General features: G+C 41.6%; 1 protein-coding gene across 1 annotated transcript in view; it reads left to right on the forward strand.

The window, feature by feature from the left end:
- Positions 1-18,076, forward strand: part of LOC140493887 (uncharacterized) — a 115,188-nt gene that overhangs the window by 58,833 nt on the left and 38,279 nt on the right. Inside the window, exons 22-28 of the mRNA XM_072592881.1 lie at positions 999-1,079; positions 8,131-8,211; positions 10,026-10,121; positions 11,975-12,055; positions 13,880-13,975; positions 15,828-15,908; positions 17,722-17,817. Of these exons, the coding sequence (XP_072448982.1) occupies positions 999-1,079; positions 8,131-8,211; positions 10,026-10,121; positions 11,975-12,055; positions 13,880-13,975; positions 15,828-15,908; positions 17,722-17,817 (612 nt within the window). The remainder of the gene's footprint in view (positions 1-998; positions 1,080-8,130; positions 8,212-10,025; positions 10,122-11,974; positions 12,056-13,879; positions 13,976-15,827; positions 15,909-17,721; positions 17,818-18,076) is intronic.

Consider the following 18,076-nt stretch of genomic DNA (forward strand, 5'->3'; position numbering starts at 1 on the left):
CAAAGTACAGAAATTTCCCAGAACTATGGTCAGCTATATTAGATGAAAGCCCTTGGTCTAGAAATCAGTAACATTCAATATGCGTGGACTCAAAGGGAAATATGTACAAATTTTAACGTAACCCATGACCATGTTCCTGATGGCAAAACCCATCTTTGTGTCTGCGACAGCATCAGCACTCAGGGGAATCTTAGCCCACTAAGCTGCCTGGAAGCGAAATAGGGACAGGTTCGTCTGCTTCTGAAATGACAGCTAGAGCCATCGGCTATACTGGGTTCTACATTGCACCAAAGCAGGTTTACTTACCACATTGTACCTGGTGGAGTTCCTCCTTGTTCTGCAAAATATTCAAACTGAAAAAGCCTTCAGAAAGCATCCCCACTTTTCGTCCTTTGCGCTACTGTTGCAAATCCAGCGTACATTATTCAGCTCATCTTCTATATGCCAGATTTTTGTGTACTCACCCCACATGCCAGATCTTGAGCAAATTCCATCTTGGAAATGCCAGAATATCATTTTTGCAAAGACATAGTTTCATAGTTGTAAACATGTAGGCTAGGTAATCATCTGCCTTCACAAATTCAATAACTGATTGCATTTTCTCCTGTGAACTCCACGGATCTATCCTTACACCAAACGAAATGATTTATTCACTGATTTAACCACTTCCAGAAATTTCACAAGTGCATGCCAGGACCATTTCAGTGACCAACTTATAGAATTCTTCATACAATAGCTGACTCAGGTAAATGGAGAGAATGGACACCAGATGAATACATGATACTCACCGTACACAGCACCTCTGCAATAATTGAGAGAAATTAATGCAGAACTAAGCTGAAAAGTAGCATTATTTGTTCATCAAGACAGCTGCACTGAACTCAAATAAGTTTAGATTGAAATTCATGGTCATGGAAAAGCATTGTTAATGCAGTTCATACTCACAAACACTGCTGGGTGTACCCTGTCTGCTTTATATTTTGATGATGATGATGCAGGATCACAGAATGTCTCTGAACGACCGGAAGCCTCTGTTGGGAATGAACAACCAAGTGCAGAGGATGACTCAAAAGAGAAAGGTGAGTTGTGACAATTTAAAAATGCAATTAAAATGTAAATTCAAAAGTAATCATCGGGCTGAAAGACCTGACGCAACGCAAAACTCTGACAGTGGAATTTCTCCAAGACCTGAGAAATTGGTATTGAGATGAAAATACATGTTTAAACTTTGCCTTTGCAAATGTGGTGTACTGTACATCCATCCCACCTGGCACAACACTTGAAATCAGCTTGTTCTTAATGGCATGCATGTTATTCCTTGGCTGCATGCATATGCTGGTCCTTATTTTTCCAGGTGGCAAAACTTACTTTTTGAGAGTCTCCAGTTTCGTTAGTGGCCTTACATTGTATCTTCACAAATTAGTGCAATCACTTGTAAAACAAACATGTCCCCTGACACTTGCATCAATGATAAACATGTCTGAGGTAGCACGCACTAGGATGTTCACTTGGCATTGGGTTTGAGATGCGGTTGGGGAAAGTAAAAAGGAGGGATGTGTTGTCCTGATAACGGAACATGTGGTATCCACACAAGTGTCTGGAGGCCTGTGGAAGCAGAGCAGGTGAATATTGCAAAATCGTCACTAGACCACGAATAGTATTCAGGAAAATCTTTAATAATCTCACTCATGTTGTTGATGTGACTATCTTCATTTGGAGAAACCATTTTGTCCTAACTATTCCTGACATTGCCATCATCCAACTCCCAATAATCAGTCCAAATCTGCCTGATTAACTCCTGAATCACTCACTGAACACTGTGCGAAATCCTGCACAAACAACATAAAGCCCTCAGACGCTGACAGGTATTCGAGCATGAAGTGTTCAAGTGTTCCTACACATTTCACTGACCTTTTATCAGTTCATATGATTTACAAAGTACAGAGATTTCCCAGAACTATGGTCAGCTATATTAGATGAAAGTCCTTGGATTGGAAATCAGTAACATTCAATATGCATGGACTCAAAGGGAAATATGTATAATTTTCACGTAACCCATGGCCATGTTCCTGATGGCAAAAGCCACCTTTGTGTCTGCGATAGCATCAACACTCAGGGGAACCTTAGCCCGCTAAGATCCTGGAGGCAAAATCGAGACAGGTTGGTCTGCTTGTGAAATGACAGCTCCAGCCATCAGCAACACTGGATTTTACATTGCAACAAAGCAGGTTTAGTTACCACATTGCACCTGATGGAGTTCATCAGGTGTTACCACATTGCACCTTCAGAAAGCATCTCCACTTTTCGTTCTTTGCACTACTGTTGCAAATCCAGCATACATTATTCAGCACAACCTCAGTATACCAGATTTTAGTGTACTCACCCCACATGCCAGGTCTTGAACAAATTCCATCTTGGAAATGGCAGAATATCATTTTGGAAAAGACATAGTTTCATAGTTGTCAACATGTGGGCAAGATAGGCATCTGCCTTCTCAAATTCAAGAACTGATTGCATTTTCACTTGTGGACTCCACGGATCTATCCTTACGCCAAACTATCTGCTTTATTCAATGGTTTAATCGCTTCCAGACATTTCACAAGTGCATGCCAGGACCATTTCAATCACCAACTTATAGAATTCTTCATACAATAGTTGACTCAGGTAAATGGAGGGAATGAACAGCAGACGAGGATGTGATACACACCGTGCACAGCAGCTCTGCAATAATTGAGAGAAATTAATGCAGAACTAAGCTGGAAAGTAGCATGATTTGTTCGTCAAGACAGCTGCATTGGACACAAATAACTTTTATGTGAAATTCATTACCATGGAGAAGCATTGTTAATGCAGCTCATACTCACAAACACTGCTGGGTTTACACTGTCTGCTTTATATTAAGATGACAATAGACAATAGACAATAGACAATAGATGCAGGAGTAGGCCATTCTGCCCTTCGAGCCTGCACCGCCATTCAATATGATCATGGCTGATCATTCCTAATTAGTATCCTGTTCCAGCCTTATCTCCATACCCCTTGACTCCACTATCTTTAAGAGCTCTATCCAATTCTTTCTTAAAAGAATCCAGAGACTGGGCCTCCACTGCCCTCTGGGGCAGAGCATTCCACACAGCCACCACTCTCTGTGTGAAGTAGTTTCTCCTCATCTCTGTCCTAAATGGTCTACCCCGTATTTTTAAGTTGTGTCCTCTGGTTCGGCACTCCCCCATCAACGGAAATATGTTCCCTCCTGCCAGAGTGTCCAGTCCTTTCATAAGCCTATACGTTTCAATCAGATCCCCTCTCAGTCTTCTAAACTCAAGGGTATACAAGCCCAGTCGCTTCAGTCTTTCCGTGTAAGGCAATCCTGCCATTCCAGGAATTGACCTCGTGAACCTACGCTGCACTCCCTCAATAGCCAGAATGTCTTTCCTCAAATTTGGAGACCAGAACTGTACACAGTACTCCAGGTGTGGTCTCACCAGGGCCCTGTACAGCTGCAGAAGCACCTCTTTGCTTCTATACTCAATCCCTCTTGTTATGAAGGCCAGCATGCTATTAGCCTTCTTCACGACCTGCTGTACCTGCATGCTTGCCTTCATTGACTGGTGGACAAGAACACCCAGATCTCTCTGAACAGCCCCTTTACCTAATTTGATACCATTGAGGTAGTAATCTGCCTTCCTGTTCTTGCCACCAAAGTGGATAACCAGACATTTATCCACATTAAACTGCATCTGCCATGCATCTGCCCACTCACCTAACTTGTCCAGGTCACCCTGTAATCCCCTAACATCCTCATCACATTTCACCCTACCACCTAGCTTTGTGTCATCAGCAAATTTGCTAATGTTATTGCTGATACCATCTTCTATATTATTTACATATATTGTAAAAAGCTGCGGTCCCAGCACGGATCCCTGCGGTACCCCACTGGTCACTGCCTGCCATTTCGAAATGGAGCCGTTAATCACTACCCTTTGTTTCCTGTTAGCCAACCAATTCTCTATCCAATCTAGTACTTTGCCCCCAATCCCGTGCGCCCTAATTTTACTCACTAACCTCTTGTGTGGGACTTTATCAAAAGCTTTCTGAAAGTCCAGGTACACTACATCCACTGGATCTCCCTCGTCCATCTTCCGAGTTACATCCTCAAAAAATTCAAGAAGATTAGTCAAGCATGATTTCCCCTTCATAAATCCATGCTGACTCTGTCCTATCCTGTTACTATTATCCAGATGTGCCGTAATTTCATCCTTTATAATAGACTCCAGCATCTTTCCCACCACTGAGGTCAGACTAACTGGTCTATAATTTCCTGCTTTCTCCCGCCCACCCTTCTTAAAAAGTGGCACAACATTAGCCGCCCTCCAATCCTCAGGAACCAACCCCGATTCTATTGAACTCTGGAAAATAATCACCAGCGCATCCACGATTTCCCGAGCCACCTCCTTCAGTACCCTGGGATGCAGGCCATCAGGTCCCGGAGACTTATCAACCTTCAGACCTAACAGTCTCTCCAACACCAAATCCTGGCAAATAGAAATTCCCTTAAGTTCAGGTCCTTCAGCCACTGTTACCTCAGGGAGATTGCTTGTGTCTTCCCCAGTGAACACAGATCTGAAGTACCCATTTAATTCCTCTGCCATTTCTTCGTTCCCAGTAATATATTCCCCTGCTTCTGTCTTCAAGGGCCCAATTTTTGTCCTAACCATTTTTTTGCCTTGGACATACCTAAAAAAGCTTTTACTATCCTCCTTTATATTCTTGGCCAGTTTACCTTCGTACCTCATTTTTTCTCTGCGTATTTCCTTCTTACTAATCCTCTGTTGTTCTTTAAAAGCTTCCCAGTCCTCCGTTTTCCCGCTTATCTTCGCTAAGTTATACTTTTTCTCTTTTAACCTTATATGTTTCTTTACTTCCCTTGTCAGCCACGGCCGCCCATGTCTCCTCCTGGGATCTTTCTTCCTTTTAGGAATGAACTGATCCTGCATCTTCTGCATTATACACAGAAATATCTGCCATTGTTCCTCCACGGTCTTCCCTGTTAAGGTATTAAACCATTGAACTTTGGCCAGTTGCTCCCTCATAGCTCCATATTTCCCTTTATTCAACTGAAATATTGTCACTTCAGATTGTACCCACTCCCTCTCAAATTGCAGATTGAAGCTTATTGTATTATGGTCACTACTTCCCAATGGCTCCTTCACTTCGAGGTCACTGACCAATTCTGGTTCGTTACACAATACCAGATCCAGAATCGCCTTATCCCTGGTCGGCTCCAGCACCAGCTGCACTAAAAATCCATCTCTGAGGCACTCCACAAAGTCTCTTTCTTGAGGCCCGATACCATCCTGATTCTCCCAGTCTACCTGCATGTTAAAATCCCCCATAACAACTGTAGTAACATCTTTGCGACAAGCCAATTTCAGCTCCTGATTCAACTTACCTCCAACATCCAGACTACTGTTTGGGGGCCTGTAGATGACTCCCATGAGGGTCTTTTTACCCTTAGTGTTTCGAAGCTCTATCCACACTGACTCTACATCCCCTGACTCTAGGTCCGCCCGCGCAAGGGACTGAATATCCTCCCTTACCAACAAGGCCACCCCACCCCCTCTGCCCGTCAGTCTATCCTTACGATAACACATGTAGCCTTGAATATTCATTTCCCAGGCCCTGTCCCCATGAAGCCATGTCTCAGTTATCCCCACAATATCGTATCTGCCAATTTCCAAAAGAGCCTCAAGCTCATCCACCTTGTGTCTAATGCTTCGTGCATTCATATATAGAATTTTTAATTTGTTACTGCTCTCACCCTTCCCCTCAACCCTTATTTCACTCAACTTTACAGCATGATGCCTTTTCCAGTTTTCTGCCTCCTTGATACAGTTGTCTTTCTTGACTTCTCTTGTTCTAACTACCCCTTCAATTTCCTTTTTAAACATCCAGCTTGTCCCCTCCCCCCCGCTACTTAGTTTAAATGTAGCGGTGTTGCAGCAGAAAACCTGCCTGCCAGAATGCCGATCCCTGTTCTATTAAGGTGCAAGCCATCTCTCTTGTAGAATTTATGGTTACCATAAAATATACCCCAGTGATCCAAGAACTTGAAACCTTGCTTCCTGCACCAGTTCCCCAACCACACGTTCAAGTCCATTATCTCCCGGTTTCTGGCCACACATGATGATGATGCAGGATCACAGAATGTGTCTGAACAACCCAAAGCCTCTGTTGGGAATGGACAACCAAGTGCAGAGGAGGCCTCGAAAAAGAAAGGTGAGTTGTGACAATTTAAAAATGCAATTAAAACGTAAATTCAAAAGTAATCATCGGGCTGAAAGACCTGATGTAATGCAAAACTCTGACAGTGGAATTTCTCCAAGACCTGAGAAATTGGTATTGAGATGACAATACATGTTTAAACTTTGCCTTTGCAAATGTGGTGTACTGTACATCCTTCCCACCTGCCACAACATTTGAAATCAGTGTGCTCTCAACGGCATGCATGTTATTCCTTGGCTGCATGCATCAGCTGGTCCTTATGTTTCAAGGGGCAAAAACTTACTTTTTGAGAATCTCCAGTTCCGTTAGTGGCCTGACATTGTGTTTTCACAAATTAGTGCAATCAGTTGTAAAACAAACATGTCCCCTGACACTTGCATGAATGGTTAACATGTCTGAGTTAACATGCACTAGAATTTGCAACAGGCATTGGGTTTGAGATGCGGGTGGGGAAAGTAAAAAGGAGGGATGTGTTGTCCTGATAACGGAACATGTGGGATCCACACAAGTGTTTAGAGGCCTATGGAAGCAGAACAGGAGAATATTGCAGTGTCGTCATGAGACCACGAATGGTATTCAGGAAAATCTTTAACAATCTCACCATTGTTGTTGAGGTGACTATCTTCATTTGGAGAAACCATTTTGTCCCAACTATTCACGACATTGCCATCATCCAACTCCCAATAATCAGTCCAAATCTGCCTGATTAACTCCTGAATCACTCACTGAACACTGTGTGAAAACCTGCACAATCAACATAAAGCCCTCAGACACTGACAGGTATTCGAGCATGAAGTGTTCAAGTGTTCCTACACATTTCAATGATCTTTTACCATTTCATAAGATTTCCAAAGTACAGAGATTTCCCAGAACAATGGTCAGCTATATTAGATGAAAGCCCTTGGTCTAGAAATCAGTAACATTCAATATGCATGGACTCAAAGGGAAATATGTACAATTTTCACATAACCCAAGACCGTATTCCTGATGGCAAAAGCCGTCATTGTGTCTGCGACAGTATCAGCACTCAGGGGAACCTTAGCCCACTAATATGCCTGGAGGCGAAATAGCGACAGGTTGGTCTCCTTGTGAAATGACAACTACATCCATCAGCAGCACTGGTTTCTACATTGCACCAAAGCAGGTTTACTTACCATGTTGAACCTGGTGGAGTTCCTCCTTGTTCTGCAAAATATTCAAACTGAAAAAGCCTTCAGAAAGCATCTCCACTTTTCGTCCTTTGCACTATTGTTGCAAATTCAGCGTACATTATTCAGCTCATCTTCTATATGCCAGATTTTTGTGTACTACCCCACATGCCAGATCTTGAGCAAGTTCCATCTTGGAAATGCCAGAATATCATTTTTGCAAAGAAATAGTTTCATAGTTGTAAACATGTAGGCTAGGTAATCATCTGCCTTCACAAATTCAAGAACTGATTGCATTTTCTCCTGTGAACTCCACGGATCTATCCTTACACCAAACGAAATGATTTATTCACTGATTTAACCAGTTCCAGACATTTCACAAGTGCATGCCAGGACCATTTCAGTGACCAACTTATAGAATTCTTCATACAATAGCTGACTCAGGTAAATGAAGAGAATGGACAGCAGATGAGTACTTGATACACACGGTACACAGCACCTCTGCAATAATTGAGAGAAATTATTGCAGAACTAAGCTGAAAAGTAGCATTATTTGTTCATCAAGACAGCTGCACTGAACTCAAATAAGTTTAGATTGAAATTCATGGTCATGGAAAAGCATTGTTAATGCAATTCATACTCACAAACACTGCTGGGTTTACCCTGTCTGCTTTATATTTTGACGATGATGATGCAGGATCACAGAATGTCTCTGAACGACCGGAAGCCTCTGTTGGGAATGGACAACCAAGTGCAGAGGATGACTCGAAAGAGAAAGGTGAGTTGTGACAATTTAAAAATACAATTGAAACGTAAATTCAAAAGTAATCATCGGGCTGAAAGACCTGACGCAACGCAAAACTCTGACAGTGGAATTTCTTCAAGACCTGAGAAATTGGTATTGAGATGACAATACATGTTTAAACTTTGCCTTTGCAAATGTGTGTACTGTACATCCTTCCCACCTGCCACAACATTTGAAATCAGTGTGCTCTCAACGGCATGCATGTTATTCCTTTGCTGCATGCATCAGCTGGTCCTTATGTTTCGAGGGGCAAAACTTACTTTTCGAGAATCTCCAGTTCCGTTCGTGGCCTTACATTGTGTCTTCACAAATTAGTGCAATCACTTGTAAAACAAACATGTCCCCTGACACTTTCATCAATAGTTAACATGTCTGAGGTAGCATGCATTAGGTTTTTCACTGGGCATTGGGTTTGAGATGCGGGTGGGGAAAGTAGAAAGGAGGGATGTGTTGTCCTGATAAGGGAACATGTGGTATCCACACAGGTGTTTAGAGGCCTATGGAAGCCAGAGCAGGTGAATGTTGCAATGTCGTCATTAGACCACGAATGGTATTCAGGAAAATCTTTAACAATCTCACCATTGTTGTTGATGTGACTATCTTCATTTGGAGAAACCATTTTGTCCCAACTATTCACGACATTGCCATCATCCAACTCCCAATAATCAGTCCAAATCTGCCTGATTAACTCCTGAATCACTCACTGAACACTGTGCGAAATCCTGCACAAACAACATAAAGCCCTGAGACACTGACAGGTATTCGAGCATGAAGTGTTCAAGTGTTCCTACACATTTCAATGATCTTTTATCATTTCATAACATTTCCAAAGTGTAGAGATTTCCCAGAACTATGGTCAGCTATATTCGATGAAAGCCCTTGGTCTAGAAATCAGGAACATTCAATATGCATGGACTCAAAGGGGAATATGTACAATTTTCACGTAACCCATGACCACGTTCCTGATGTCAAAAGCAACCTTTGTGTCTGCGATAGCATCAACACTCAGGGGAACCTTAGCCCGCTATGATGCCTGGAGGCGAAACAGGGACAGGTTGGTCTCCTTGTGGAATGACAGCTCCAGCCATCAGCAACACTGGGTTTACTTACCACATTGGACCTGATGGTGTTCCTCCGTGTTCTGCAAAATATTCAAACTGAAACAGCCTTCAGAAAGCATCTCCACTTTTCGTCCTATGCAGTATTGTTGCAAATCCAGCATACATTATTCAGCACAACCTCAGTATATCAGATTTTTGTGTACTCACTCCTCATGCCAGGTCTTGAGCAAATTCCATCTTGGAAATGGCAGAATATCATTTTGGAAAAGACATAGTTTCATAGTTGTCAACATGTGGGCAAGATAGGCATCTGCCTTTTCAAATTCAAGAACTGATTGCATTTTCACTTGTGGACTCCACGGATCTATCCTTATGCCAAACTATCTGCTTTATTCAATGGTTTAATCGCTTCCAGACATTTCACACGTGCATGCCAGGACCTTTTCAATCACCAACTTATAGAATTCTTCATACAATAGTCGACTCAGGTAAATGGAGGGAATGAACAGCAGACGAGGATGTGATACACACCGTGCAAAGCAGCTCTGCAATAATTGAGAGAAATTAATGCAGAACTAAGCTGAAAAGTAGCATGATTTGTTCGTCAAGACAGCTGCATTGGACACAAATAACTTTTATGTGAAATTCATGACCATGAAGAAGCATTGTTAATGCAGCTCATACTCACAAACACTGCTGGGTTTACACTGTCTACTTTATATTAAGATGATGATGATGCAGGATCACAGAATGTCTCTGAACGACCGGAAGCCTCTGTTGGGAATGGACAAACAAGTGCAGAGAATGACTTGAAAGAGAAAGGTGAGTTGTGACAATTTAAAAATGTGTTTAAAACGTAAATTCAAAAGTAATCATCTGGCTGAAAGACCTGACCTAATGCAAAACACTGACAGTGGAATTTCTTCAAGACCTGAGAAATTGGTATTGAGATGACAATACATGTTTAAACTTTTCCTTTGCAAATGTGGTGTACTGTACATCCTTCCCACCTGCCACAACATTTGAAATCAGTGTGCTCTCAACGGCATGCATGTTATTCCTTGGCTGCATGCATCAGCTGGTCCTTATGTTTCGAGGGGCAAAAACTTACTTTTCGAGAATCTCCAGTTCTGTTAGTGGCCTTACATTGTCTCTTCACAAATTAGTGCAAATACTTGTAAAACAAACATGTCCCCTGACACTTTCATCAATGGTTAACATGTCTCAGGTAGCATGCACTAGGTTTTTCACTAGGCATTGGGTTTGAGATGCGGGTAGAGAAAGTAAAACCGAGGGATGTGTTGTCCTGATAACGGAACATGTGGTATCCACACAGATGTTTAGAGGCCTATGGAAGCCAGAGCAGGTGAATGTTGCAATGTCGTCATTAGACCACGAATGGTATTCAGGAAAATCTTTAACAATCTCACTCATGTAGTTGATGTGAATATTTTCATTTGGAGAAACCGTTTCATCCCAATCATTCATGACATTGCCATCATTCAACACCCAATAATCAGTCCAAATCTGCCTGATTAACTCCTGAATCACTCACTGAACACTGTGTGAAAACCTGCACAATCAACATAAAGCCCTCAGACACTGACAGGTATTCGAGCATGAAGTGTTCAAGTGTTCCTACACATTTCAATGATCTTTTATCATTTCATAAGATTTCCAAAGTACAGAGATTTACCAGAACTATGGTCAGCTATATTAGATGAAAGCCCTTGGTCTAGAAATCAGTAACGTTCAACATGAATGGACTCAAAGGGAAATATGTACAATTTTCACATAACCCAAGACCGTATTCCTGATGGCAAATGCCGTCATTGTGTCTGCGACAGTATCAGCACTCAGGGGGACCTTAGCCCACTAATATGCCTGGAGGCGAAATAGCGACAGGTTGGTCTCCTTGTGAAATGACAACTACATCCATCAGCAGCACTGGTTTCTACATTGCACCAAAGCAGGTTTACTTACCATGTTGAACCTGGTGGAGTTCCTCCTTGTTCTGCAAAATATTCAAACTGAAAAAGCCTTCAGAAAGCATCTCCACTTTTCGTCCTTTGCACTATTGTTGCAAATTCAGCGTACATTATTCAGCTCATCTTCTATATGCCAGATTTTTGTGTACTCACCCCACATGCCAGATCTTTAGCAAATTCCATCTTGGAAATGCCAGAATATCATTTTTGCAAAGACATAGTTTCATAGTTGTAAACATGTAGGCTAGGTAATCATCTGCCTTCACAAATTCAAGAACTGATTGCATTTTCTCCTGTGAACTCCACGGATCTATCCTTACATCAAACGAAATGATTTATTCACTGATTTAACCAGTTCCAGACATTTCACAAGTGCATGCCAGGACCATTTCAGTGACCAACTTATAGAATTCTTCATACAATAGCTGACTCAGGTAAATGAAGAGAATGGACAGCAGATGAGTACTTGATACACACGGTACACAGCACCTCTGCAATAATTGAGAGAAATTATTGCAGAACTAAGCTGAAAAGTAGCATTATTTGTTCATCAAGACAGCTGCACTGAACTCAAATAAGTTTAGATTGAAATTCATGGTCATGGAAAAGCATTGTTAATGCAATTCATACTCACAAACACTGCTGGGTTTACCCTGTCTGCTTTATATTTTGACGATGATGATGCAGGATCACAGAATGTCTCTGAACGACCGGAAGCCTCTGTTGGGAATGGACAACCAAGTGCAGAGGATGACTCGAAAGAGAAAGGTGAGTTGTGACAATTTAAAAATGCAATTAAAACGTAAATTCAAAAGTAATCATCGGGCTGAAAGACCTGACGCAACGCAAAACTCTGACAGTGGAATTTCTCCAAGACCTGAGAAATTGGTATTGAGATGAAAATACATGTTTAAACTTTGCCTTTGCAAATGTGGTGTACTGTACATCCATCCCACCTGGCACAACACTTGAATTCAGCTTGTTCTCAATGGCATGCATGTTATTCCTTGGCTGCATGCATATGCTGGTCCTTATTTTTCCAGGTGGCAAAACTTACTTTTTGAGAGTCTCCAGTTTCGTTAGTGGCCTTACATTGTATCTTCACACATTAGTGCAATCACTTGTAAAACAAACATGTCCCCTGACACTTGCATCAATGATAAACATGTCTGAGGTAGCACGCACTAGGATGTTCACTTGGCATTGGGTTTGAGATGCGGTTGGGGAAAGTAAAAAGGAGGGATGTGTTGTCCTGATAACGGAACATGTGGTATCCACACAAGTGTCTGGAGGCCTATGGAAGCAGAGCAGGTGAATATTGCAATGTCGTTACTCGACCACGAATGGTATTCAGGAAAATCTTTAATAATCTCACTCATGTTGTTGATGTGACTATCTTCATTTGGAGAAACCATTTTGTCCTAACTATTCCTGACATTGCCATCATCTAACTCCCAATAATCAGTCCAAATCTGCCTGATTAACTCCTGAATCACTCACTGAACACTGTGCGAAATCCTGCACAAACAACATAAAGCCCTCAGACGCTGACAGGTATTCGAGCAAGAAGTGATCAAGTGTTCCTACACATTTCACTGACCTTTTATCAGTTCATATGATTTCCAAAGTACAGAGATTTCCCAGAACTATGGTCAGCTATATTAGATGAAAGTCCTTGGATTGGAAATCAGTAACATTCAATATGCATGGACTCAAAGGGAAATATGTATAATTTTCACGTAACCCATGGCCATGTTCCTGATGGCAAAAGCCACCTTTGTGCCTGCATTAGCATCAACACTCAGGGGAACCTTAGCCCGCTAAGATGCCTGGAGGCAAAATCGAGACAGGTTGGTCTGCTTGTGAAATGACAGCTCCAGCCATCAGCAACACTGGGTTTTACATTGCAACAAAGCAGGTTTAGTTACCACATTGCACCTGATGGAGTTCATCAGGTGTTACCACATTGCACCTTCGGAAAGCATCTCCACTTTTCGTCCTTTGCACTACTGTTGCAAATCCAGCATACATTATTCAGCACAACCTCAGTATACCAGATTTTTGTGTACTCACCCCACATGCCAGGTCTTGAACAAATTCCATCTTGGAAATGGCAGAATATCATTTTGGAAAAGACATAGTTTCATAGTTGTCAACATGTGGGCAAGATAGGCATCTGCCTTCTCAAATTCAAGAACTGATTGCATTTTCACTTGTGGACTCCACGGATCTATCCTTACGCCAAACTATCTGCTTTATTCAATGGTTTAATCGCTTCCAGACATTTCACATGTGCATGCCAGGACCATTTCAATCACCAACTTATAGTATTCTTCATACAATAGTTAACTCAGGTAAATGGAGGGAATGAACAGCAGACGAGGATGTGATACACACCGTGCAAAGCAGCTCTGCAATAATTGAGAGAAATTAATGCAGAACTAAGCTGAAAAGTAGCATGATTTGTTCGTCAAGACAGCTGCATTGGACACAAATAACTTTTATGTGAAATTCATGACCATGGAGAAGCATTGTTAATGCAGCTCATACTCACAAACACTGCTGGGTTTACACTGTCTGCTTTATATTAAGATGATGATGATGCAGGATCACAGAATGTCTCTGAACGACCGGAAGCCTCTGTTGGGAATGGACAAACAAGTGCAGAGGAGGCCTCGAAAAAGAAAGGTGAGTTGTGACAATTTAAAAATGCAATTAAAACGTAAATTCAAAAGTAATCATCGGGCTGAAAGACCTGATGTAATGCAAAACTCTGACAGTGGAATTTCTCCAAGACCTGAGAAATTGGTATTGAGATGACAATACATGTTTAAACTTTGCTTTTGCAAATGTGGTGTACTGTACATCCTTCCCACCTGCCACAACATTTGAAATCAGTGTGCTCTCAATGGCATTCATGTTATTCCTTGGCTGCATGCATCAGCTGGTCCTTATGTTTCAAGGGGCAAAAACTTACTTTTTGAGAATCTCCAGTTCCGTTAGTGGCCTGACATTGCGTTTTCACAAATTATTGCAATCACTTGTAAAACAAACATGTCCCCTGACACTTGCATCAATGGTTAACATGTCTGAGTTAACATGCACTAGAATTTTCAACAGGCATTGGGTTTGAGATGCGGGTGGGGAAAGTAAAAAGGAGGGATGTGTTGTCCTTATAACGGAACATGTGGTATCCGCACGAGTGTTTAGAGGCCTATGGAAGCAGAGCAGGTGAATGTTGCAATGTCGTCATTAGACCACGAATGGTATTCAGGAAAATTTTTAACAATCTCACCATTGTTGTTGAGGTGACTATTTTCATTTGGCGAAACCATTTTGTCCCAACTATTCATGAAATTGCCATCATGCAACTCCCAATAATCAGTCCAAATCTGCCTGATTAACTCCTGAATCACTCACTGAACACTGTGTGAAAACCTGCACAATCAACATAAAGCCCTCAGACACTGACAGGTATTCGAGCATGAAGTGTTCAAGTGTTCCTACACATTTCAATGATCTTTTATCATTTCATAAGATTTCCAAAGTACAGAGATTTCCCAGAACTATGGTCAGCTATATTAGATGAAAGCCCTTGGTCTAGAAATCAGTAACGTTCAACATGAATGGACTCAAAGGGAAATATGTACAATTTTCACATAACCCAACACCGTATTCCTGATGGCAAAAGCCGTCATTGTGTCTGCGACAGTATCAGCACTCAGGGGAACCTTAGCCCACTAATATGCCTGGAGGCGAAATAGCGACAGGTTGGTCTCCTTGTGAAATGACAACTACATCCATCAGCAGCACTGGTTTCGACATTGCACCAAAGCAGGTTTACTTACCACATTGTACCTGGTGGAGTTCCTCCTTGTTCTGCAAAATATTCAAACTGAAAAAGCCTTCAGAAAGCATCTCCACTTTTCATCCTTTGCACTATTGTTGCAAATTCAGCGTACATTATTCAGCTCATCTTCTATATGCCAGATTTTTGTGTACTCACCCCACATACCAGATCTTGAGCAAATTCCATCTTGGAAATGCCAGAATATCATTTTTGCAAAGACATAGTTTCATAGTTGTAAACATGTAGGCTAGATAATCATCTGCCTTCACAAATTCAAGAACTGATTGCATTTTCTCCTGTGAACTCCACGGATCTATCCTTACACCAAATGAAATGATTTATTCACTGATTTAACCAGTTCCAGACATTTCACAAGTGCATGCCAGGACCATTTCAGTGACCAACTTATAGAATTCTTCATACAATAGCTGACTCAGGTAAATGAAGAGAATGGACAGCAGATGAGTACTTGATACACACGGTACACAGCACCTCTGCAATAATTGAGAGAAATTATTGCAGAACTAAGCTGAAAAGTAGCAGTATTTGTTCATCAAGACAGCTGCACTGAACTCAAATAAGTTTAGATTGAAATTCATGGTCATGGAAAAGCATTGTTAATGCAATTCATACTCACAAACACTGCTGGGTTTACCCTGTCTGCTTTATATTTTGATGATGATGATGCAGGATCACAGAATGTCTCTGAACGACCGGAAGCCTCTGTTGGGAATGGACAACCAAGTGCAGAGGATGACTCGAAAGAGAAAGGTGAGTTGTGACAATTTAAAAATGCAATTGAAACGTAAATTCTAAAGTAATCATCGGGGTGAAAGACCTGACGCAACACAAAACTCTGACAGTGGAATTGCTTCAAGACCTGAGAAATTGGTATTGAGATGACAATACATGTTTAAACTTTGCCTTTGCAAATGTGTGTACTGTACATCCTTCCCACCTGCCACAACATTTGAAATCAGTGTGCTCTCAACGGCATGCATGTTATTCCTTGGCTGCATGCATCAGCTGGTCCTTATGTTTCAAGGGGCAAAACTTACTTTTCGAGAATCTCCAGTTCCGTTCGTGGCCTTACATTGTGTCTTCACAAATTAGTGCAATCACTTGTAAAACAAACATGTCCCCTGACACTTTCATCAATAGTTAACATGTCTGAGGTAGCATGCATTAGGTTTTTCACTGGGCATTGGGTTTGAGATGCGGGTGGGGAAAGTAAAAAGGAGGGATGTGTTGTCCTGATAAGGGAACATGTGGTATCCACACAGGTGTTTAGAGGCTTATGGAAGCCAGAGCAGGTGAATGTTGCAATGTCGTCATTAGACCACGAATGGTATTCAGGAAAATCTTTAACAATCTCACCATTGTTGTTGATGTGACTATCTTCATTTGGAGAAACCATTTTGTCCCAACTATTCACGACATTGCCATCATCCAACTCCCAATGATCAGTCCAAATCTGCCTGATTAACTCCTGAATCACTCACTGAACACTGTGCGAAATCCTGCACAAACAACATAAAGCCCTTAGACACTGACAGGTATTCGAGCATGAAGTGTTCAAGTGTTCCTACACATTTCAATGACCTTTTATCATTTCATAAGATTTCCAAAGTACAGAGATTTCCCAGAACTATGGTTAGCTATATTCGATGAAAGCCCTTGGATTGGAAATCAGTAACATTCAATATGCATGGACTCAAAGGGAAATATGTACATTTTCACGTAACCCATGACCACGTTCCTGATGTCAAAAGCCACCTTTGTGTCTGCGATAGCATCAACACTCAGGGGAACCTTAGCCCGCTAAGATGCCTGGAGGCGAAATAGGGACAGGTTGGTCTCCTTGTGGAATGACAGCTACAGCCATCAGCAACACTGGGTTTACTTACCACATTGGACCTGATGGTGTTCCTCCTTGTTCTGCAAAATATTCAAACTGAAACAGCCTTCAGAAAGCATCTCCACTTTTCGTCCTATGCACTATTGTTGCAAATCCAGCATACATTATTCAGCACAACCTCAGTATATCAGATTTTTGTGTACTCACCCCTCATGCCAGGTCTTGAGCAAATTCCATCTTGGAAATGGCAGAATATCATTTTGGAAAAGACATAGTTTCATAGTTGTCAACATGTGGGCAAGATAGGCAACGGCCTTCTCAAATTCAAGAACTGATTGCATTTTCACTTGTGGACTCCACGGATCTATTCTTATGCCAAACTATCTGCTTTATTCAATGGTTTAATCGCTTCCAGACATTTCACAAGTGCATGCCAGGACCATTTTATTCACCAATTTATAGAATTCTTCATACAATAGTTGACTCAGGTAAATGGAGGGAATGAACAGCAGACGAGGATGTGATACACACCGTGCACAGCTGCTCTGCAATAATTGAGAGAAATTAATGCAGAACTAAGCTGAAAAGTAGCATGATTTGTTCGTCAGGACAGCTGCATTGGACACAAATAACTTTTATGTGAAATTCATGACCATGGAGAAGCATTGTTAATGCAGCTCATACTCACAAACACTGCTGGGTTTACACTGTCTGCTTTATATTAAGATGATGATGATGCAGGATCACAGAATGTCTCTGAACAACCCAAAGCCTCTGTTGGGAATGGACAAACAAGTGCAGAGAATGACTTGAAAGAGAAAGGTGAGTTGTGACAATTTAAAAATGTGTTTAAAACGTAAATTCAAAAGTAATCATCTGGCTGAAAGACCTGACCTAATGCAAAACACTGACAGTGGAATTTCTTCAAGACCTGAGAAATTGGTATTGAGATGACACTACATGTTTAACCTTTTCCTTTGCAAATGTGGTGTACTGTACATCCTTCCCACCTGCCACAACATTTGAATTCAGTGTGCTCTCAACGGCATGCATGTTATTCCTTGGCTGCATGCATCAGCTG

The sequence above is a fragment of the Chiloscyllium punctatum genome, chromosome 22 (genome assembly GCF_047496795.1).
Source record: "Chiloscyllium punctatum isolate Juve2018m chromosome 22, sChiPun1.3, whole genome shotgun sequence".
Classification (NCBI taxonomy): Eukaryota; Metazoa; Chordata; class Chondrichthyes; order Orectolobiformes; family Hemiscylliidae; genus Chiloscyllium; species Chiloscyllium punctatum.